The sequence below is a fragment of the Girardinichthys multiradiatus genome, chromosome 22 (assembly GCF_021462225.1).
Source record: "Girardinichthys multiradiatus isolate DD_20200921_A chromosome 22, DD_fGirMul_XY1, whole genome shotgun sequence".
In the NCBI taxonomy this organism is placed as follows: Eukaryota; Metazoa; Chordata; class Actinopteri; order Cyprinodontiformes; family Goodeidae; genus Girardinichthys; species Girardinichthys multiradiatus.
In genome coordinates, this window is record NC_061814.1 from 26,362,278 (window position 1) to 26,388,026 (window position 25,749).

A 25,749-nucleotide genomic window follows, 5' to 3' on the forward strand; every position below is an offset into this window, starting at 1 on the left:
ACGATAGTAGGATGAAGAAGGAGATTGATAGGCAGACTGAGCCATCGTCTGCAGTAATGCAGGTGGTGCTGCAGTGTGTCATGTTGAAGAACAGCTGAACCAAAGAGCAAATCTCTCGATTTACCAATCTGTTTACGTTCTGACACGCACTTATTACAATATATGGATTATGACTGAAAGAACAAAATCTCAAATGGTTGGAATGATCTTATCCAGTAGCGTGGCTGGGCACAACACACAAGGTAAGGTGGGGAGCTAGTTAATTTGGGGAGAGCTATGAGTGGATTCACCGCTCCTCAACATCAAAAGGACTCAGCTAAGATGGCTCGGACATCTGATCAGGATGCCTCCTTAATGCCTCCCATTGAAGTTTTTCTGGACACACCCACTGGGAAGAGACCCTGGAGGAAATGTAAATTGCTTCTGGCCTGGAAAAGTCTTAAGATCCCCCAACATAAGCTGAAGAGTGCCAGTTGGGAGAGAGATATCTAGGTTTCCTTCCTCTACCTGTTACCTCTGTGACACTTTCTTGGATAAGTGGAAGACAACAGTAAATGGTTGACACTGGAGCTAAGTTACAAATATTGAAAAATATCAAAATCAAAATATATTAAAATAAGATGTGTCCATTTACAAATCAACTCGTGTGTTACCTCTTTGGTGATGCAGCCATCCTTGTTCAGGTCATAGAGGTTAAACGCCCAGTTTAGCCGGTCATTAATCGTCCCTCTCAAGATGATGGACAGACCAAAAACAAAGTCCTGATACAGAAGGTGAACTAATTAGGAATTGCTTATGTTCTCACATACTAAATGAGGTGGACTGTTTATCACAGTCTCTGCTCTGTGGGCTTGTATTGAGGTGTATAATACATTTTCGTCTGACTGGCGCTGCTGTGTAAAATTTTAGACAAGCCCATTTTTGCTTTGATCCGTTCAAAGGATGCATGAACAGAGCTCACCTCGAAACTAACCGAGCCGTTCTTGTTGGTGTCGAAGGCTTCAAACAGGAAATGTGCATACATACTCGAATCTGCAAAGGGAGAGACTTGGAGTAACCCGAGAGTGCTGGAAACCTGAAGTCTTTGATCAGCTAGGATTAGCAGAAAGCTAAATATAGACTAGATATAAAAATAATTTCAAATACAACTGGAGGCAAGTGGTTAACATTTCATCAAACTAAATATCATGAAATTATAGATCACTTTATTCTGCAGAGAACAGATTAATTATAGGGTAGTAATTTTATTGTGAGTATAAGAATCCTAGGTTTCTATGAAGTGCTGTGAAAAAAAACGTTTTCTCCCTTACAGCTTTTCTTTCTGTTTAACTTTTTTTCTCATGTCTGAATATTAAAGACTGTCAAATAAATGTTATTATATACAAAGATGAGTTGAGTAAAACCATAATGCAGTTTTCAAATGATTTAATTTTTCCAAGGAAAAATATCAATACAAACCAACATGGCCTCAAAAATTGGTCTGTAGTGAATGTTTCAAGAAAAAGAAAATCATGCCAACAGTCAAACATGGTGGTGATAGTTTGATATTCCAGGACTGCTTTAAGCGTGGGGACCTGGAAAACCTGCTGCATGTGATGGAACCATTCATCTTAATCCCCACTAAAACATCCTAAATCTGAATGTTGGGCCATTGGTTCATGGGACAGAACAAGGATCAGAAGCACACCTGCAAGTCCACATCTGAGAGGCTTCAAAAAAAATAAATAAATAAAAGCAAGGCACTGGAGCGGCCTAATCAAAGTTAGGACTTAAATCCAATTGAGAAACTGTGACATTACCTTAAACAGACAGTTTATGCTCAAAAGTCATCCAGTGTCACTAAAGTAAAGAAAAGTAGGCCAAAATTCAAAGTGATAAAGAGACTAATTGTTATTTATCTCAAATGTATGATGACAGTTGTTACCACCAAATTATAAGTTTTAGGGGACATGTCTGTTTGGGTAGCTTTTTTCCACTAATAAAAAAGCAAGACCCTGCAGGTCTCCTTGTCGTCAGGTTTTTCTTAAACACTGCTAAATTTATTTGGAACACCTTGAGACCAAATGAGTGCCTCAATTATTTAAACCCTGACTGCAACCTAACTCATCTCTGCTCTCCTCTACAGGTAAGCTACCATCTTTTTTTTCTTAGTTCAGTTTGTTTGCACACAACAACTTTTACATACTCTACACTATCCAGTCATGCACGTGAATATTTTATTTTCTGAAATTCAAATTGCATAGTCAAAAATGGAGCTCACCTCCCTGAGGAAAGAACTGGGAGTAAATGTTTTTAAAGTTCTCCTCATTAACCACTCCGCACGGACACTCCTGGGGAAAAAATGAAAATGCGAATGCTAAAGGATTTAAATGTAACTGAGAATATCAAGTGGTTGGTGGAAACCTACATTTTTGAAGCCCCTGTAGAGGACTTGCAACTCCTTCTTGGTGAACTTTGTCTGCTCCTCCAGCTTGTCCATGCTCTCAGGGCGATGGCACACAGTGGACAACTCAAAGTCATCTTCAACGCTGTCTGTGAGAGAGACAGAGAAAGGTTCGTTTCTGACCTAAAAGCCATCATTAGAACATCTAAACTGCATGAGTAAAAACTTTGAAAGTCATTTTACCAAAAATATCAAAGTCAGGTGAAGATAATTACACCCAGCTAACCTTTTTCGCAGTTTGTATATTTTTCTACAAACAGAACCAAAACCAAAACAATTTTTTGAAATTGTTAGCCTCATAGCGTGATTGCCTAATTCGTAATATGACTAAGGCAATTATGCTATGAGTCTAAGAAATTACAAAAAGTAAAGAAATATCAATGAAACAATGAAAATTTGGTATTTGTTGCATTTATAACAGGGATTGTGAAACTTTGTTCCACAAAATGCATTCTGAAGATGTCAGTTACTCAGGTTCATTGGACTGAAGTAAATTATAAAACCATCTGCAAAGCATATGGATTTAATAATTTATTGTCTGAGAGATTATGTTCAAAAATGGGAAAACATAATTTATTGTTTCCATCCCCATCATTGGTAATATATAGCAGGGCTGCAAGCACATCACCACTGCTGTCCAAAAAGCACATTACTGCCAATCTGTACAACCTGAGGACAAACTGATAGAAAAGTTTTTTTTTATGAACAATAACAAATCACAACGTTTCACTAAAACATCTTGCTTCCAGAAGCCATTGTTGTTCTCACTTAGCTGAAGAATGCTGGCAGACTATTTGAAGTATTTTAACCTATTTCACTGTGACAAATGCACTTGTGGAGTAAAAAGGCCAGTTTTACAGGATGACTTAGTATAATTGATAAAATTAACGTAACTATAATTCCAGTAATGCATTTTACCTATACTTTTTATGTTGTAAAATGTCCAGATGTTTACTTTGTAAATACAGTGAATGTGTTAATGTGGGCTTGGGAACAAGGCTGCTCCTCTACCACACCTCTCATCACTTGGTAACACCACTCATACCTGGCACACCCATACAGCACTCTGTCTTGTGCTCTTGAACCCTCTCTGCCTCCTCCTTGTTTATTCATTCTTAATTGATCTCGATTTGTCTTCTCTTTTCAACCATGGTCCTTTAATGTTTAACGACTCCTTTTTATTCCACTGAGCCTCCTTATTCCTCCTTTACAACACCCCATCCCACTCCTAATCACTCTTTAAAACACATTTTCATCCTCCTTTTTCTCCTTCCCCCTTTTCAAATCCCTTTTCATCCTACATTATCTCCTCATTTATCATTCCAATCTTGCCCCTCATTGATCTTTACGACCCCTAACGCTGAGCCCAGTCACCCTATGGAGGAAGCTAATGGTTGTATGTGGTATGTTTTCTGCTGCTGTCCTGGCCAGGTCACATATGCAAAAGAGGTTTTAATCTGAATGAGCTTTTCTTGGTTAGAATAAAGGATACTACTACAGATGCTTGTTTCCAGGATCTCCTCCTTTTGGTCATGATCAATATCTTGTGACCGTATGTAACATTTGGAACATTAGACAGACCAGATCAATGCCCAAATTACAACAGATGAGGCCCAGATTCATCTATTCAGTTCCCACCCTGTTGTACCATCACTTCTGAAAAAGACACTGCTTCTGAAAGAAACTGAATATCAAGTGTAATCCACCTTTTTACAGTGATGACAATGGTGTCAGATTAGGAGGAGCGGTTGTGTCACAACTGTGTCACACTTAGCTGCAAACTGCTCCAGTGCACAAAGAGGTTCGTGGTTTAAAGATGCCAACAGAACCATATCAACTGCATCCTGAGATGCAATCAATGAATGCCAAAAACAGAACTGAGGAGGATAGGTGGTGTTCAAACCACACTGGGGAAGAACTTGACTTTGAGGGAAGAATGAGGACACACCACTTACCTTGGTTACATAAGGATCAGACAACCCTTAAAAGAATCCCACCACCCTGTACTCTAACAGCACCCCCCACAAAACACAGTTAGACTGGACAACAAAAGTACCATGACCCCCTCAGTAGTTCCACGAAGATAAAGACTGCTTCACTCTTCCACAGCCAGGACAACAGCCACTTATCTTCTTGAATCTGAAGTTAGAGTATCAGTCGCTACATTCTTTCCAACTCAGGATAGGAGGGCTAGGAAGTGTGATCCTTCAATGACTGAAATACGCTCTTCGGCAAGATCTGAAACACCTCCCTGGTCTGCCACTCTGGTGGTGTTGTCCCAGACCCCAATGCAACTCTAAATAGGCGTGTAAATAACAATGTTTCCACAATGTCCAAAGCCTTCGGTCTTGGTGCGAACTTCCTCCACTCTTGGCACCACGGTGCTAGGGAGCTTTTTAAGTACATTAGTGACTTCTGTCATATCATGGCAATCAGCTTGCATTCCAAGTCTTTATACTCTGCCTCCTCTGTTGAGGATCTGGTGACTGAAATAAGGAAATCGTCAAAGTATTCCTTCCTATGCCTGGCAATGTCCTCAGTCCTGGTTTCATGCAGGAACCTTTGCACATAAAAACTGTAGATTAAGTGAAAGACTTGAAATAGGTAAAAAGACAACATACTTCATATCAACTCTGTTTAAGTATAGACACACAAGTTCTACTTTTAGATGTTACACATTACAAATGATGAAATCAAACCTGCTCAGTTTATACTTAATTGAAACTGAATGGCACTATCACTTCTTGTTAAGTTAAGTGAATATTCTGATGTCAGCATCTACACTCATGTCCATGTGAACTCTCTAGAGAGGCTATTGGAAGAAAAGCAGAGAGATGTATGGAGAGTGAAGGAGCACTTGCTTTGACTGATTGAGGGGGTGGTCGAGGGCTTGCAGCACGGCAGCAGTTTGAGGAATCGCTGCTTTATGGTTTTTTTGCTTTGACTGGTGGAGGGGTTACCTGCAATCACCAACCATAGCACAAAGGTTAGAGATGCACACAGAGGTGAGTCCATTTACTTCTGTAGTAACATGCTTGTAGAACCAAAACGTGCACAACATACATAAACAATGCAACAACAGACTAGTTCATGCTTGTTAGGCAAATAGTTGCCTTCTGGCTTGGCTCAGAAAAGGGAGACCATGTTGATCATGTTTCTGCGCATCCTAGTATTTATGGCCTAGTAACTCATTTATACACTGTCTGCCAAAAAATTTCACCATCTGAATTTAACAAAGCCAATAGGAAAGAGGCCCCTATTGAATAATTATGGATGATCACGTTTAGCTGGCAACAAATTATGTTAACCCTAACTGATGCAGTAGGTAGCTTCTCATTGGTTAAACAACCATGTCAGAAGACAACCTGTGGTTGGGAAAAAGATATTAATCTGTTTAGAAGGGTCAAATTTGTGGCACAAATCTAACACAGAAAACATCTGAGGAGAATGGCAAAACTGTTAAAATTGGTTGAAGATCTGTTCAACACATTATTAAAATCTGAAAAGGATTGTGGAGAACCATCATCATTAGGTAGAAATGTGATCAGAACAAAAATTTTTAATGATTGTGATCAGCAAACGCTTGTTCACGAGTCTTTAGTAAAATCAAATTGTAAAAAAACAGTTGAAGTCAATGGTATGATTAATAGTGAACATAGGAACATTTCCACCCTTAAAATGTAAAGTGAACGTAAGAGATTGGGATTAAACAAATGTGTAGCCTGAAGAAAACCACTGATTAGTGAGGCTTAATGAAGAAAACCTTAAATTTTCTAAGGAGCAGAGAGATTAGACTCTGTTGCAGTTGAGGAAGGTCATGTGGTCTGATGAGTCCAGAATTTCCCCTTTTCCAGAGACAATCATTTTCACACATAGACTGGCCACCACAGAGTCCAGATCTTAACCCCATTCAGAATCTTTAGGATGTGCTGGAGAAACATTTGGGAAGTGGTTCGACTCTCCAATCATCTCTACAAGATCTTGGCAAAAAATGAATGCAGCTCTGGAAAAACATAAATGTGACGAAGCTTACCAAAAAATGCCACAGTGGATATGTGTGTAAACAGAACTAAAGGCGGCCCAACGACATGTTGGAGTGTGTGACGGTTGCTTTGTATCAGAAGAGTTTTAAAAAGGCACACAAATAATTAACACTGAAAAAATAACAGCGGGTAGTATCAATGTTAATTTAAAATATTTCAAACTCATCCCAAAGAAAACAAACATCCCGAAGTTTGCTGGAAAAAATGGCAAAACACAGACTAAATTATTTTCCCAAAAGCCCAGGTAACGATTCTTTCGTCTTAGTTTCCATACCAACAATGCCTTCAGCATTTCTCTAAAACTAATCAATCGCCCAAGAATACAGGACATTTGGTGTGAAAACCAACCATGCCATAGCCTCTATGATGTGTCATCCTATTGTGTCTCTGCAGCCTCTGGGACTGTCACCTTTTGTGTCTGTGATATTATTTGGAAACAGAGCAGGCAGACCACATTGTCCAATGTCTGGCAGATTCATCCACTCAACTGACTAAGCACAGGCCCAACCCTGGAGCCCTAAGGTGTTTATACAGGTAAGCAATTTATCTTTTCCCACATGGAGCCGACAACAGAGCATTTAAAATTAATCACAGTACCTCAGAGATACGATGAAGGAGCTTATGCATAGAAATGATCATAAAGTATGTTGTAGCAATTTCATATATAATCTTATAATTTGTAGGCCAGAACAAGCAAAAGAAGAAATAAAAATAAACACACTGAAGTTTTAACATATTGGTTAATGTTACAGTGATTATTCTGAGGCTCTTAAAAAAAGACCGTAAATAACAAAAATGCTTCTGTTTTATGATTTTTGCTGCCTCTGCATGGTGCCCTGAGCCTAAAATACTTGAGTTACAACAACGACAAACCCTGGTTCACAGCTAAACTCAGAAGGTTAAGACTGGATAAGGAAAAGGCCTTCAGGAGTGGTGACAAAGACATATACAGAGAGGCAAAGTACAAGTTTGGCAAGGCAGTGAAAGAGGCCAAACGACTGTACTCTGAGAAGCTCCAAAACCAGTTCTCAGCCAACGACTCTGCGTCTGTCTGGAAAGGGCTCAAGCAAATCACCAACTACAAGCCGAAAGCCCCCCACTCCATCAACGACCGACGCCTCGCCAACGACCTGAATGAGTTCTACTGCCGCTTTGAAAGACAAAGGGACAGTCCTGCAACCATCCCCCACAACGCCCCCCAACAGCTGCAGCCACAATCCACCACCCCCATCTCTCCAACCTCAAGAGGGGCCTTGGCACCTCCAACCCCCACCCTGAAGTTCCCCCCCACCAGCCCCCTACCCACGCCGAGGACGGCTCTTTCCATCCAGGAGAGGGACGTCAACAAACTCTTCAGGAGACAGAACCCCCGGAAAGCTGCTGGTCCGGATTCTGTCTCACCAGCCAGCCTGAAGCACTGCGCTGATCAGCTGTCTCCAGTCTTCACAGACATTTTTAACACCTCACTGGAGACATGTCATGTGCCAGCCTGCTTCAAGTCCTCCACCATCGTCCCTGTTCCCAAGAAGCCAAGGACCACAGGGCTTAATGACTTCAGACCCGTCGCCCTGACCTCTGTGGTGATGAAGTCCTTTGAGCGCCTTGTGCTCTCACACCTAAAAGACATCATCGACCCCCTCCTGCACCCCCTGCAGTTTGCCTACAGAGCCAACAGGTCTGTAGATGATGCAGTCAACTTAGCCCTTCACTTCATCCTCCGGCACCTGGACTCCACAGGAACCTATGCCGGGATCCTGTTTGTGGATTTCAGCTCTGCCTTCAACACCATCGTTCCAGCTCTGCTCCAGGAGAAACTCTCCCAGATGAGTGTGCCCGACTCCACCTGTAGGTGGATAACTGACTTCCTGTCTGACAGGAAGCAGCGCGTGAGGCTGGGGAAGCACGTCTTTGACTCCCTGACCATCAGCACCGGTTCCCCCCAAGGCTGTGTTCTCTCTCCTCTGCTCTTCTCCCTGTACACCAACAGCTGCACCTCCAGTCACCAGTCTGTCAAGCTTCTGAAGTTTGCGGACGACACCACCCTGATCGGACTCATCTCTAATGGTGACGAGTCCGCGTACAGATGGGAGGTGGACCATCTGTTGGACTGGTGCAGCCAGAACAACCTTGAGCTCAACGCTCTAAAGACAGTGGAGATGGTTGTGGACTTCAGGCAGAACCCAGCCCCACCTGCCCCCATCACCCTCTGTGACTCCACAATTGACACTGTGGAATCTTTCCGCTTCCTGGGAACCATCATCTCCCAGGATCTCAAGTGGGAGCCAAACATCAGCTCCCTCATCAAGAAAGCCCAGCAGAGGATGTTCTTCCTGCGGCAGCTGAAGAAATTCAACCTGCCAAAGACTATGATGGTGCACTTCTACACAGCCATCATTGAGTCCATCCTCACCTCCTCCATCACCATCTGGTACTCCGCTGCTACAGCCAAGGATAAGGGCAGGCTGCAGCGTGTCATTCGGTCTGCTGAGAAGGTGATTGGCTGCTGTCTACTGTCGCTCCAGGAACTGTACACCTCCAGGACCCTGAAGCGGGCAGGGAAGATCCTGGCTGATCCCTCCCACCCCGGTCACAGACTCTTTGAAACTCTCCCCTCTGGCAGGAGGCTGCGGTCCATCCAGACCAAAACCTCACGCCACAAGAACAGTTTTTTCCCATCTGGCACCAGCCTTGTTAACAAAGCCCGGAAACCACACTGACACTCCCCCTTTCCCCCCCCCCTTTTTTTTTTTGCTGACAGGACACTTGTAACCTGTAACTCTATGCGTTACATTAACGCTCAGCTTGGACTCCTGCTTTACTTGCACTGCCATACTTGCACAATGATCACCTGCACTGTTGTATTGCTCTTGCATCTTATACTGCTCTATATTTACTCTCACTCACTTAAAACTGTGCACATATATTTATATTATATTGTAGATATGTTTATACTGTTTAATTTGTATTGTATTGCACTGACTATGCCAAAACAAATTCCTTGTATGTCCAAAAACGTACTTGGCAATAAAGCTTTTCTGATTCTGATTCTGAAATACCATCAAAGCCGATTCAACAGAAAACTGTGAAGACAGAAGAAGCTGCTTCCTCCGTCAGCTCCTCATAGCCTTTTCTCCATCTTCTCTGTCTGTCTGTCTCTCTCTTTTTCTTTAGCTAACAAAGCACCATGATAAATGTGTACTCAGCTACCTTTGATGTTTTTTTCTAACATGACACCTGAAATTATTTGAGTAAAAAAAAAGTAAAAAATGTTTTCTTCCTTATGCTCTTTTGCTGTTGTTAAACTATTAGGGTTCAGTAGCCCCCCAGGATAATTTTGACACCTCATTACATATATTATTATTTTTTTGTGAGGGGGGCAATATTTCTAGAAATATTAGGTAAATTAAACCTAGATTTTATGTTTCTAGACCTAAGATATCTCAGGACACAAGATGAAACCAAACCTAAAGTGTGAAACCTACTCAAGTGTGGGTTCGTTTAAGACTACTCATCTTCACTTTTAACTAAATAAAACCAGGAGACAGAAAAAGATGAAACGACACTGAGAATCAGCAAGGCAAAGAAATTTTCTATTGTACAAGATATTTTTGGGTAAATGCTTAAATCTTCCAACCAGAAAGCCCTTAGTCTGCCATACAAGCTGTGTCTTGTGTCCTGGTGGCACTCTGGCTAAGACACATTGCTGGGATCCTCACTGTCAGTTCAGCACGATCTTCCCAGATATTTATAACGTAGGAATTTAAAATCTGGATCTCTTCTTCTTTTTTGAAAACATTGTGCCAATTGTGTGTCAATTATTTTCTCCTATTATTATTATTATTGTTATTATTATTATTATTATTATTATTATTAGCAGCTAGGATAAAAAACATTTTGGTTATTTATTCATTTTTAATTTTATTAATAAAAACATTTTTAATAATAATAATAATAATAATATATAAGTAAAAAGCCCTTGTAGACTGATTTTAATTAAATGTGGGCTGAGCCTACAATTCCACAAACGGATTTGAAATGTCTAAAGTTAATGCATTTTTTCTATCCCATAATATAACCGACAATTAATAATAATATAATAATAATAAGAAGAATAACAAGAACACTGTTGAATAAATACATAAATAAATAAAACACAGCTTTTCTTGATTGAGAGCATGGACAATCCATTCAGAAATCCAGAGTAAATTGTAAAGTTTTCCATCATGAACAAATTGATTTGAAAATTTGAAATGATATATTTTTAAACTTAAAAACAAGTGAACCACAGATATAATTTACAAAGTCTTTAGAAGGTACAGTAAAGAATAATACTCAGATGCTGTTCATCAGATAAAAGATGTTTCCTTCTAATCCAGAACCTTCCAGCCATACATAAGCAGCACAGAATGAGGGTGGGAAACTGGGTTGGCTGACAAGATTTCATGTTTAACTCTAAAGAAACAGACACACACACACACACACACCCACACACGCACACACACACACACACACACACACACACACACACACACACACACACACACACACACAATTCACACACACACACACACACACACACAATTCCTGCCTCCTGCCAGCTGAGTGTGTTTCTCCACATCTGCTTTCTAAACATTACCTTACCTGCCACAGAGATGTCGATAAGCCCCAGAAAGTGCATCAGTTTGAGGGAGCTGCAGACCACCAGGAGGATGCCCACAGTCTGCAGCCCCTCCACCTCCCATTTGTCTCGGAAGAACAGATGCATTCTTTCCTTTTTTCCTCTCCTTATGTTCCTTTTCACACAAATCTTACTCCTGCTTTGCGGGGGCAGAGGACCCCATTTGGACAACCCCCTTTCCCTCAGTTTCCAAGCAGGAATACGCTGTCCTTGTCTCTCAGTCCCCCTCCAAGTGTCGGTATCCAGCCATCCTAACTCTGCACAGATCCCCACCCTCTTGATTTTTCAGTGAAAATATATTATTATTCTCCTTGTTTCTTCTTCCAGAGGAAAAAGTAAAAGCCAGCGAGGATGTCGACTCGCTCCTCTGCCTCCAGCGAGCCTTTCAGAGGTTGTTTAGCTTCCAGGTGATGTCTGGTCAATTCACTGTGTGGGTCCTGACAGGTTGGTGGCAATTGTTTTCAGACTCTCTGATTTCCAGATTCTGACTCTAAAACTCTCTCCACTCTGTGCCTCAGCTCCGTCACTCCGCTACTTTCTATGTCCCTCCCAAGCTTAATTGGGTCAGTAATGGGGATGACTGAAGGAGGAAGGGATGATAAATTTAAGAAGAGGAAACGGTGGATGACTACTACTTGTAGTTGAAGAGGTGAAACAAGGTAGTCTGAGACTGGAAATATGTGAGAAAACAAAAGAAAGATAATGTAGAGTATTAAGGTAAGAGACAAGAAGAAACATTGGAAGAAGAGGGACAAGACCGAAAGGTCAAGACTGGACATAGCAGCAATGAGGAGAAAAGCAGGGACAAAAAACAAAGATGAATCAAATTTAAAAGGAGATTGAGGGAGTAAAACTGTAATGACAGAAATCCAAGGCATCTGACCCAGTAGCTACTGTGGGCAAACTCACAGATGTGACAATCTCCCCTGAGTGTAAATCGACACATGTGCACAGACAGACACACAGCCTGAAGGTGAAAGCTGAGCAACATGTATTGCATATGCAATGCTGCACACAGTTGAACCTTTGAGATGGGAGAGAAGATGCTGCTGTCACATCTGGGTCGCTGAAACTATCGGTCTTAAAAAATTTGAAAAGAAAACTAAGAACCAGTTTCAAACAAGCGAAGGCATAATTATTTATTTTGGTTTCTGTATAGAACCTTCATGACTTGGATGGTTTTGACAAATAGGACTTAGGCAATCATCATATGAGGCTAAATATATGTATACACTACAATTCACACAGACTCACCAAAATTTGGACAAAAGCAGATTGGAAAAACATTGTCTGGTTTGATGAGTCTCCATTTTAGCTGCAACATTCAGATAATAGGGTCAGAATTTGACGTAATGACATGCCAGGATGGATCCGGCTTGATTTGTACCAATGGTTCAGGCAGGTGGTGGTTGGATAATGGTGTGCAGTGTATCTTCTTGGCAGACTTTTGGTCACAGCCTACTTGAGCGTTGTTGCGGCCATTGTTCATCCCTTTATAACCACAGTGTTCCTCTCTAGGTTCCAGCAGATAATGCACCACAGAACTCAAATAATCCTTATTGGGTTCCTTTGTCATGACAATGAGATAACTGTACTCTGTTGCTGCACACATACCTGAACCCTTTCAAAGGTAAAGGCAAAGGCAAATGTGGTCATCTTCACAAGTTAGGAAATGGCTTCAAGAAAACAACTACTAGCCTAAACTGGCCAAAACCTACAGCCAAAGAAGCAAACTTTAAAACAACTGAGACTGTGACAAACAAGGCCGAATAGGGATCTACGTTTATCTTGACATCACATACTGTAAGAAGATAATAAGTAGGGTAAATGATCTCTAATGATCACTGTTAGAGAACAGCAGCAGACTGTGGAGGCTTTGGGTGACCAAGCCTCTAAAGCAACTTAAGGTATTTTTTTAACACATCTTTACCCGAGGTAAGGGTGCTTTATGTTAAAACTGATCACTCTGTCTACTGCTGAAAAATGATCTTAGTATTAGTCATTTATAATGTATCTCTGCTTCCCTTATAAGTATATATAATGCTTGAACTATTGCTGCTTTCTGCACTGAAAGGTTTTGTCCACTTGGACAGAGATGGATTATACATCCAAGCCAGCTGCTGGTTCTGGTTGTGCTTTTTTATGAGGAGACTCAGCAGAGGGACAATGTTGTTGCCACTCATTCTTAAAGTTAGTATGAGTCTTTGACTTCAGATAATTTTGCATTCAGTGGGTACTGGTAAATCTTAATTACTTTAACCTTCCAATTAGCGTTAAGAAAACAGAAAATCTTCCAACCAGCTTTTCTCATCAGAAACCGGCAATAAAAAATGAATAGTCAAGTGTTCATCGATTTTTATGTTTTATGTTATGATTGTTATAGTTTTTCTCAAAACAGATAAACATAAATTTAAGTTTGGTTTGATTTTATTTTGATGTTTAAAATAATGAAAATCTCAAATCATCAGCAAAGAGCAACAAAGAAATCGATGCAAAAACCTCCACACCTCAACTTGGTCTTGCAAGGTTTATGCAGCACCCTGTAACATCACTATCCATATATGGTAAGGGTGAGTGTTTTTGACATCCAGCTCACACGGTGATAAAAATTGCAACAACCTATCCTATCCTCCCAACTACATGTTTTTTGTTTTTTCATTACTGGATTCTGATGAGAAAATTTAATTACAAAAACATGCACGGACCCATGAGCTCTAAGTTGCACTTCCACATTATACACAGTTTATCTATGAAGTCATTTTTTTATTCCTTTAATGTAACATCATGGCACCTTATTTGTGAGTTTGAAGTGGTTTTGTCTGTTTAGACATTTCTTGTAGTCTTAAACATTGCTTACACTGAGGCCAAACACACAAAGGTTCATTTCAAGGTCCATCTTCCTTTAACTTTTAAACTCTCTGTACCTCCTAATACTTATGATTATACCCGTGTTTATGGACAGGTCAGGTCAGAGTGAGCCAGATAAGAACAAGGAGGTAAAGAGAAAAAATTAAAAAACAGATCAATGCCTTGTCTGGATCAACTTGTCATGGGATTAAAGAGTGAAGAAGTCAAAAGCAGACCTAGAATTAAATAAGAGTCTCTGTCAGACTGTAGCTCATTGACACCAAACATCTACACTTAATCCATGTTAAGCAGTTTGAATTGTCTTGTTATTGAAATGTGCTACACTAATAAACTTGCCTTGCCTAACGCTCTGAGGCATATAGCAAGAAACTCACAATCACAGCATGAGACTAAAAAACAAAGGAGAGCTCCAGCACGCACTCATCAATCATTGTCAGATAAGATTGTCAATGAAGTGAAAAATGCTTGTAGGAACTGTATAGCAATCTATTACCTCATAATTGTGGGTATATTTATGGATATAATGATGACTTTATGATGACATTAAGTGACATATTCAGGCCAATAAACATTTTACCCAGTTTGTTGCCAGAAAGTCAAATAAAGAACAAAAGGGTTGCTTGATTAAGGCTTGAACTTTAAGCACTTAACACTTGAAACTTTCCATCCTCTACTAAATGTTTGCTCAGACATAAGAGCTCTATGATTCCAGTAATCCCGTAAGGTACTAACCTTTGAACTTTACTACAATTGCAGTCTGATACTACAAACAAAATGTTTAGTTGCACTAGTGATGCAAAAACAACTTTTATGCTCTGACTTGGACACCTTTGTTACTAAAAATTAATAAAAGCTCTAATTGAAGCTCTGCCCACAGATTTTCTAATCGACTGAGATCAGTGCTTTGTGATGGCCACAGCAAAACATTGACTCAGTTCTCCTTAGTCCTGTCCTTAAGGTAATTTAGTGGTATGTTTAAGGTCATTCTCCATGATGCCATCTATTTTGTGAAATGCCCCAGTCTCTTCTGCAGCAAAACACCTGCTCAATATGATGTTGCCACCCCATGGCCTTACAAGCCTTCCAATTTTTTTCTTCAAATGTAACAGTGGTCATTATGACCAGACCCTTCAATTTAGTTTCGTCAGACCACAGGACATCTCCACAATTACAGTTTTGTTTGCAAACTGTTATGTTGCGGTAATGGCTTCTTCCTTACTGAGTGGCCTTTCAGACTACGTTTGTTCAGGTATCGTTTTTCTGTGGATAATAGCAGGCTCTTACCAGCTTCAGGCAGCATCTTCATAATGTCTTTTGCTTTTGTTTTGGAGATGATAAACACATTTTTCACCCAAACATTTGAATCTATGGGATTCAAATGATTCTTCAGAAAGGACATCATTTGTGTCCTTTCTGAAGAGTATGAACTCAGAATTGTTTGAACAGATAAAGTTTGGCAGCTTTAGGCACCTGGAAATTTCACCCAAGTATGAAGGAGACTTGTGGAGGTTCAAACGTCACTTCCTGATATCTTGCCTGATTTCTTTTGATTTTCCCATGATGACACAGAAGGAAGCAGTGTGTTTGTGGTGTTGCCTTAAAATACAATCACAGATTTGCCACAAATTAACACCAATGTTTTAAGTTAACCAATCAGAAGCTTACGAAGCCATAACATCATCATCCGGGCTTTCCCAAATTGTTTAAAGGCATGCAAAAGGCTAAATTTGAAGTATGTTTGTAAATTTGTAGAATAATCCTCACTGACCGAAAACAGGAAAAGTGTAGTTTTATTTAATGCCTGACAGAGAACAAAAAGGTAATGTGTCTTTATACAGCATATGTAAATATCTGGTTTCATCTGTATATAAAGCTGAATTAATGAATCTGCTTAAAATAAAATGGAGAGACACAGAACTTACAAAATATTGGCAATCTGAAATACAGATGGTTGTGAAAGTTGGGTAAATAAGCGAATCACCATCCAGCTCCCCATATGACAGCTGTCACTTTCAGTGCTAATCCAGCATGAGGTCTGTGCAGTCTGTTGCCAGTTGACTGAAAGCATTGCTCCATTTTACTTGGAAACTGACGGACTGTGTGATATATTTAGCAGGCCAGCGGTGAGATTACCAGAAAACCTCCTTAGATGTTCATTCTCACCAACCCCATCTCACCCATGATGATCTCACCACATCTGAACTCTCTGTTAGGGCAGTTTGGTTCCTTCCAAATGCAAAAGTCGCTGAGCCCAAACTTTTTACGGCTCATCCACTTGAGAAAATGATGGCTTGAAGAATTCCCAAGAGAAGCTCTGTACCAAAAATAATGTTGGACATTCAATTGCCTGAATATTAATTGACGGTAGATGTTGACATGTACAAACACACACCCACACACACACACACACACATGCACACATATACACACCGGTAATAAAATGTTAGGCTAATCAGTCTTAGTTGATTAGTCTCCACGAGGAGTAGTTTGCCCGAAGCCAGACACATCCCCTAATTGAAATGCCTCCATATTTAGTCGTCTACCTGGGCAATTATTTCTCTCAAAACTGATTAAAACGTCTAAGGGAGGAAAAAAAAGTGTGTGTGTGTGGGAAAGCATCAAGCAAATGAGACACACAGGGGGTCACTGACAAATGGTGTTCAAAATTGGCTAGCGTGTTTTCAATTAGACAAATGAAATAAGAGATCCATTTGCATGGACCATTAGCATTTGAAGATATTTTTAATATAGCAATGTGGGACAGAAAAAAAAACAGATTGTAACAAGGCCATGTCATTGCAGCAAGAATTAGAGAAGAATACAAATGAACAGAAGATAGAATTAAAAAAAGGTTTTCTCTTCTGAGGAACAAAGATTTATTTAAATCTGAATGAACGAACATTATATCAGCATCCTTTTTATGGGTGCAGTGTTAAATCACCTAAATTGTAACCCAATAAAAACCTAGCTGTTGATCATTAGTCAGAAATTATTTTCAAAGAATTGCTAAAAACTACTTTTTAGCAAATTTAAAAATGGGAAACCTTGCATTTTTTAATATCATTTTACAATATACAATATATATTATTGAAAGCTTCTTTGCTTATCTTCAGCAACATTTGGTTTTGTGCTTACAGTGCTTGGAAAAAGTATTTGCCCTCCTACATATTTCTTTTGTTTTTGCTTTTTTTTGTCACACTAAAATGTTTCAGATCATCTAATTAATTTTAATATCAGACAAAGATGAGAGAAAATACAAAATGCTTTTTTCACATTATTGTTTTAATTTATGAAGGCAAACCAGCAGCTGGGTCCTGTGCGAAGAACAATGGTCAGGTATCAGTGTGGGATCTTAAACTCAAGCACACTTATGATCATGCACAAAGGTCCAAAAAACACCAGAAAGTCCACCGCTGAATGGACAGTAATAAATAAACAAATAAATAAATAAAGAAAATAAAATAAATATTTTTTTTTAAAGTAAATCAAGCAGCCAAACTGAACTTATTATGAAATAGGCTTCTTGGCACACGACTGATAATCTGTTACCTCAATTTATTCCTTGGTAATTAACCTTTTATACCTGTAGATGTCAGTGTTAAGCAAACTATTTTATTTCCCTTATATGTTGAAGAGAACCATTGTCTCCACGCAGGCTCTCTTCTTCTTTCCTGTTATCTTTCATTTAAATTCAGCACCAGTCACAACCAGACTAACCGTGCGATGGTGATAAAAGAATATGAGACATTAATAATTTCAAAGATCTTTACACACACAATACTATTCAGAAAGAAAGCTAAAATAGCACTTCAGTGTGGTATTATAACAATTTGTAATCAAAAATTCCACCATGCCAAATAATAAAAGTTGTGCTTTGAGTCACCTTTGTACATGACTCAACTGTTTCTGTTCCTTTCCAGTTGCATCATGAGTTTCTAAGCTGTGTAAAGTACTCTGTCTAAATTAGATTTGCATCGCTCACAACAACCCTCTAAACCCGTTTCCATCAAAGCATAAACATGCTTCTCTCTGCTGTTTCCTGCCAGGAGCCAAATCAGGAAAACATCATGAATAGATCAATACCACAGAAATGGAAAAATAAAAAAATAATTTCTTGCAGATAACAGCAAGGCTCAGTCCTCTGCAGGGCTATCTTCAGCTGTTCAAAGATATTATTTCACTAACAATCTGCATGTGAGGTTACTACCACAGCAGCTAATGTACAGAGGAAACCACCAACATTTCCAGCCAAACAACACATTACTTTGTTGCAGCCATAGATGAGCCAACGAGAAAGTTATCCCAAATGTTGCTGTGATTCTGCCATGAACAAGGATCAAATTGGCAGCAGAATGGCAGCAACATGTAGCTTTTCTTTGGAAATGTAAAACAGGGTGAAACCATCCGCTCAGTGTTTGACGTAAATTATTCATTCTGGTAAATCCTGCTTCTAGGCTTATGTGTCATTGTTAATACCTTATGTAGGTACAAGACTCAAGCCAAGAGCCAGATGAAAAAAAGTCAATAACAGGCAGAAAGAGAAAAAAGAGAATGGGCAGGAGGTTCAGTCTGAGAGCCAAATAAATCTCACTTTCATTCGGCATTTTAAAAAGCAACTTGCAACACCACTACATCAGGGAAGCGAGTGTTAGGACATTGATTTATTTAAATTCACTGAATACATTTTACAATTTAGCTTAGTAGCGATAAAACCCTCTCATTGCATTTCAAGACATATTTCCCTGAAATTAGGACAATCAAACAAACTTAGTAAAATTAGCAAAAGGCCAAAAGGCTAAACAAAATCAAAGTAATGGGAGGAAAAAAAAAAACTTAAACATGGATATTTTTCTTGGAGGTCCAGATATTTCTGCAGAAGATTCAGTATTTTTATGTCTGTGATCCAGCTGTATTTAATAGTTATTCTATATGCCAATCAGGTCCCCCTTTTGCTGCCAAAGCAGCCCTGGTGCGTTGAGAGCAGCTGATCCTTTAACCCTTGTAAGTTGTGAGGTGGAGCCTTGATGGAACAGATTTGTTTGTCCAGCACATCCCACAGATTCTGGATTGGAGTGGGATCTGGGAAATTTGAAAGCAAAGTCAGTAACTCAAACTCTTCTTTGTCCTTTTTAACCAATTCCTGAACCATTTTTGCCTAGTGGCATTTTTAAATTTATCCTGCTGAAGAGGTCCCAGGGGTCAGCATGGGTACCTTTCCTTTGCGCACATACAGGGGTTGGACAATGAAACTGAAACACCTGTCATTTTAGTGTGGGAGGTTTCATGGCTAAATTGGACCAGCCTGGTAGCCAGTCTTCATTGATCGCACATTGCACCAGTAAGAGCAGAGTGTGAAGGTTCAATTGGCGGGGTAAGAGCACAGTTTTGCTCAAATATTGAAATGCACACAACATTATGGGTGACATACTAGAGTTCAAAAGAGGACAAATTGTTGGTGCACGTCTTGCTGGTGCATCTGTGACCAAGACAGCAAGTCTTTGTGATGTATCAAGAGCCACGGTATCCAGGGTAATGTCGGCATACCACCAAGAAGGACGAACCACATCCAACAGGATTAACTGTGGACGCAAGAGGAAGCTGTCTGAAAGGGATGTTCGGGTGCTAACCCAGATTGTATCCAAAAAACATAAAACCACGGCTGCCCAAATCACAGCAGAATTAAATGTGCACCTCAACTCTCCTGTTTCCACCAGTACCGTCTGTTGGGAGCTCCACAGGATCAATATACACGGCTGGGCTGCTATAGCCAAACCTTTGGTCACTCATGCCAATGCCAAACGTCGGTTTCGATGGTGCAAGGAGCGCAAATCTTGGGCCGTGGACAATGTGAAACATGTATTGTTCTCTGATGAGTCCACCTTTACTGTTTTTCCCACATCCGGGAGAGTTACGGTGTGGAGAAGCCCCAAAGAAGCGTACCACCCAGACTGTTGCATGCCCAGAGTGAAGCATGGAGGTGGATCAGTGATGGTTTGGGCTGCCATATTATGGCATTCCCTTGGCCCAATACTTGTGCTAGATGGGCACGTCACTGCCAAGGACTAACGAGCCATTCTTGAGGAACATGTGCATCCAATGGTTCAAACATTGTATCCTGAAGGCAGTGCCGTGTATTAGGATGACAATGCACCAATACACACAGCAAGACTGGTGAAAGATTGGTTTGATGAACATGAAAGTGAAGTTAAACATCTCCCATGGCCGGTACAGTCACCAGATCTATATATTATTGAGCCACTTTGAGGTGTTTTGGAGGAGCGAGTCAGGAAACGTTTTCCTCCACCAGTATCACGTAGTGACCTGGCTGCTATCCTGCAAGAAGAATGGCTTAAAATCCCTCTGACCACTGTGCAGGACTTGTATATGTCATTCCCAAGACGAATTGATGCTGTATTGGCCGCAAAAGGAGGCCCTACACCATACTAATAAATTATTGTGGTCTAAAACCAGGTGTTTCAGTTTCATTGTCCAACCCCTGTATATGTATGCAATAAACTCTGATAAACTTAGTATTTGAACACCTTTTCATCAGAAAAAAAGCAGCAAAATAATTTTGGAATTTGAACTGCAGTATCAAGTCTGTTGGATCTGACTACATAGGTCTGCTTCACACCCCATGTCCATCAATGAGCCTTGGTCGCCCATGACCTGTTCCTTCCTGGGATCACTTTTGAACAACCAACAAGAGCTGCACATATGCAGATGCTCTCACCTAGAGATCTAGCTCTCACATTGTAGACCTTGTGAAACTCACTCAAATTTTAACACTTTACCAATTTTACTTGTTTTCAACACATCAACTATGAAACAAACTGTTCACTTAGTATCTAACATGTCCCACGCCATGAAAAAGGGATAATCAGTGTTCTTCAGTGGTGGCTGTGGCTCAGTGGGAAAAGTATTTACAATCAGAAAGTGGGTTTGACTCCAATTTCCTTTCCCTGTCATAAGGTGATGGGCAAAACACTTAACCCTAAGCTGCCTATATGGCTCAAAAACAAAAGCAACACTGTTAAGAAATTTAACATTTTCTAACCCAATTAAAGTTCTGGAAAACAACTCGTGAACATATTTGTTCTTGCTTCAGAAAAAGATTGTGAGACTTCTGTGGGATGAGATGGAGAAAATGGTCTTATGGCATTAACTCTGAGCCAGGTTAATGGAAACCCTTCAAATTCTAATAAATTACGAACCAATGTTTTCAAGGTCTGTATTTGTGTTTATGGCATGGAGAGAGAGACAGAGATAATCCATTACTTTGTTCCCAGTGTTATCTTTTTACAAAACATGAGCCAAATGAAAACCCCAGAACATCAACTTCTCATCCTTTTCTCTTTTATTCCTAAAGCATCTGACATACAAACCCCGTCTTTTTAATTTAAGTACACAGGAATTTAGCTACAATCAAATGTAAAAGATGCAGTGCCAGCGGAAAAATAGACAGCAACACTTTGAGGGATAGAAGAAGGTAGACAGGGGTGAGTTGGGTATTAAATATCCCCTGTGTGATCCTCCTTGTCTCCCAGGCTCTCATCTATAGTTGGCTAACCAACAGCAGCACAGGGATAGAAAGAGCACCAGACAAGGACAAGAAGGACAAACTCCTTTTCTCTCACTGCCGATTTAATAAAGTTGGCAAAATATTGGTTTATTTGATCTCTAAACCACTAAAAGACATTGTGCTTTTCACCATTGTTTTAGCAACACAGCAGAATGAAGACTTTTTAAACAATTCATTATTGTGAAATCATAACCTTCCTCTGACATTTCTTTTACTATTGAGACTCTAAAGTGATGGCTATAGGATTCTGAGAACTCAGAGTGTGTAGCACCACAGCTCCATCTGAATTTACTGCAAGCACAAACACAAAGACACTCCTTTCTCCATTAGCTCGCCTATCAACTGAAGGGCAATTACAGGGAGAGGGCAGATGGACGTAACAACGTGTGCATGAGATCAGGCATAAATGGGTCCTTTGGTGACCGGCAAGCATTTTGCCTGCACTTGTTCCTCTGCATTATACCAGTACCATGATTCCATCATCCATATCTTCATCCATTCATCTGGTGCCTATCTCCAGCAGTCATTGGGCAAGAATCAGGGTACATCTTGGACACTTCGCCAGTCCATCACAGGGACAAACAACCATGCATACAAACACTCATACCTAGAGGCAATTAAGAGTAACCAATGAACCTAACAATCATGTTTTGGACTGTGGGACGAAGCCAGAGTACCCAGAGAGAACCAACGCATGCATGGGGAGACACAATGCAAACTCCATGCAGAAAGACCCCAGGACCTTCTTGGTGCAAAGCAACAGTCCTACCAAATTTGCCACCATGCAGCCCCACTACCAATATCATTCTGTTATTTCCTAACATCTTATATAACTGCTTTCACCTTACTTATAGACATATCGAATTGTGTAGTGGAAAGAAAACATTAAGTGGTTTTTAAATTTTTTTGTACTAAGAAAAATCTGAAATGTTTGGCCTGCATATGTATTCTGTACCTAGATGTCAAAGGTTTTTACCACTAGGACCACCAAGTCCTAAAAACATTTGTCTCTTGGAGTATGTCTCTACCAACTTTTGACATATAGACACAAAACGTTTTGCCAATTGTTTATTGTAAAACAGCTCAAGCATAATCAGGCTAGATATGAAGAGTCCACATGTATCAATGTTTGCCTCTTGCAACAGATTCTTGATTGGATTTAGGTTTAGACTTTGACTGGGCCATTATAACATAAATAATATGAATATCAATGTGCTTTGATCTAAAGCATTCCATTGTAGCTCTGGCTGTATGTTTTGAGTCGTTCTGCTGGAAGGATGAACCTCTGCCCCAGCATCAAGTCTTTTGCAGACGCTAACAGGCTTTCTTCCATGAATGGCCTGTATTTGGTCCATCCACCTTCCACCAACTCTGACCAGACTCTTTGTCTTCGCTGAGGAAATGCATCCCCACAGCATCATGCTGGCACCACCATGTTTTATGGTTGGGATAATGTTTTCAAGGTACAGTGTAGTGTTAGTTTTCCTCAGCACATTTTGGTCAGAAATCTAGTTTTAGTCTCATCTGAGCAGATCACTTTTTTTTACATGTTGGCCATGGAGTCATGGTTTGTGGCTAGCTGTAAACGTGACTTTCATTAGCTTTCCTTCAATAATTACTCTCCTCTCGCCACTCTTCTGTAACCGGTTTTCTAGGATAACCCTGTAGAGTTGTCCTGCAACAGATTCTACCACACAAGCTGGGGTTCTCCATGGCTTTTCTGAGTTACAATGGGCCTCTTGTCTTGAAGTTCAAATCTTGGGATGTTATTGTATAATCCAACCATACTTTTAACTTTCTCAGGACTTTATTCCTGACCTTTCGGGTTCGTTCAGCGGTCTCCATGGTGCTGCTTGTTCACTAATGTTTTCCAGCAAACCTCTAAGACCTTGGTACAACAGCTGGATTGATTCTGAGATTAAATAAGACTCCATTCACTTATTAGATCTGAAGGCAGTTGGCGTCATGTACTGTAGGTTGTGAGTGGGACCAAAATGCAGATTTAAAAAAATTTTGCAAGTCCAAATTTGTCTGGAAATTACATCAAAGGGGAAGTCATTCATTGTGTGAGCTCAATGATAAATGGTTCAAGTAGAAGCCAAGTTACATTAAAAACAGCGTTAATAATAATAATCCAAAATTATTGTTATTATTGCGGTATGATTCATGCATATTGACTCCGGCCATGCTCCGGCATCCATCAAAAATAGACTGGTCGAATTAGTTGGCAGTTGGCACACCACAGCACTTATGCTCTGCCATCTGATAAAAGCTGACTTCTCCTGACTGCTGTGTCTCTCTGTGATAGTGACTGAAATATATCTAAATAAATATCAGATTCTTCGCTGCTGTCTGTGTTGTTGACCAGTGTAGCAGCAGTCAGTTTACGTGCGGGAGTTCCCCTTTGACGTCATAAAAGAGCGCAATAAAATTGGAAATGAGTAGTCTGGAAATGCCTTTTTAGTGAAATTTATGACCAGATATCTCAGCAACTGTTCATTTCAGTGGCATGAATTTACTTATTAAAATATTTTATCAATGTTTCCTTTCCATAAATGTAATTGAATTTATCACAAAAATTTGATGTCACAGGCACTTTGAAGAAACCTATGTTTAAATGTGAACTGTAATATAATGCTAGGACAAACGAACCTGGGATAGAATGGGAAGCAAAGTTATTTCAGCAATGCTCTACTAAAACACTATGAATATTCTTAAAATAAGATACAACAAATTATGGAATCTTTTAAGGGAGAAGTAGTGAATAAATACAGCAGCCACTTTGTCGCAGATATGGAAACATGCCAAACCTTTCACACAAGATTAGAAATGGAAAGATCCGAGGTTACACTGCATTTTATTCACTGGAAGATAGACAAAGGTATCTCTACCTACGTGTTGCAGTAGAAATAATGTATAATCATTGGTTTTGTACTCTAAGGTACATTAAATTCAACCACTTCCATACAGCTATGGAAAAAGACTAGGAAGAAGCAAATACTTTTATCAGACATGCTGCCAGTCAGTCCTGTACAGACCAACCCATTCAATATCCACCTCATAAACTAAAGAGCACACCCTTGTTAATAGCCATTACTCTTAAAACTGACAGTAACTCGTAAAACTTTCAGACGAAAGTGCTTCTCATCAACGCTCCATAGGAGGTGTTCTCTTTTCTCTGTTTTTTCCACAAAATTAGATGTCGTTTATTTATTGCAGGGTCAGCAGCACAGCTCATTAAATTAATGAGCAGCAAATGTCTTTTTTTCTCCCTTGCCTGGCTCACCAGAAGATGACTCAAAATGGATCATAAAAAGAAATATGAGGTAGAAGTATACAGATTTTTTCACATCTTTCAATTTTTCATTGTTCAGTCCACAAAACAAAAACAGAGAAATAATGAGCATCTGCTGGGTTTCCTTAGATAGAAAAACTTTTTATCCAATTTGAATAAAAAACTAACTCTGACTGCACTGTTCAATGATTAGGATTAATTGGAATGTATGTACCTGACTTTTGTGAAGTGCCTTGAGACAACATGTGTTGTGAATTGGCGCTATATAAAACAAACTGAATTGAAATACATGTTCATATAAACTAACATATTAAAACCAGAATGCCTAAAGCAAAGGAGAAATATGAGGGGATTACAAGTCTGAATGAAAAGGCAGCCATTATCTAGCCTAACAGAAACACGTGCAAATGATGGACTGATTGACTAGTCAATAAATGAAAAGATTATAGTTAAACCTGTATAAGTTGCTTTCAGTCTGAATAAACAAATGTTTATAGGGTCATGCTTAGAAGTGGATAGCACACACTCAAAGGCTATCTCCAAATCCTTAAATGATTCTGCAGAGAATCTGAGCGCTATAGTCATTCTGCCATCTGGACTAAGATCCTCCATTAAAAAAATTCATTAGCTTAAGTACTCAACAAGGAGTTGGCACACACAGACATACTCTCAATAGGGCAGCGATTTTTATAAACTATGATCAAAATATGCTAAACACTGACATGCTCTCAAGAATTGACGTTTAATGTAAATTGAGGTTCATGTGTTTGTGTACTTGTGTGTTTGATTGCCTCTGCACTCTACAAGTACTTGTATGCAGAGGCATAGATATTCGGTTTC

At 39.8% G+C, this 25,749-nt stretch overlaps 1 protein-coding gene across 5 annotated transcripts in view; it reads right to left on the reverse strand.

Moving 5' to 3' along the window:
• Positions 1-25,749, reverse strand: part of LOC124859494 (Kv channel-interacting protein 2-like) — a 157,106-nt gene that overhangs the window by 2,657 nt on the left and 128,700 nt on the right. For 3 of the 5 annotated variants that reach the window (XM_047352306.1, XM_047352305.1, XM_047352304.1), the window contains 4 exons: positions 2,408-2,532; positions 2,261-2,330; positions 962-1,032; positions 654-761 (listed from right to left, as the gene is read on the reverse strand). In XM_047352306.1, coding sequence (XP_047208262.1) covers positions 654-761; positions 962-1,032; positions 2,261-2,330; positions 2,408-2,532 — 374 coding nt within the window. Of the gene's footprint in view, positions 1-653; positions 762-961; positions 1,033-2,260; positions 2,331-2,407; positions 2,533-5,304; positions 5,404-11,127; positions 11,637-25,749 lie in introns of those variants that run through there. The other 2 variants (XM_047352302.1, XM_047352303.1) reach the window with 2 other exon arrangements.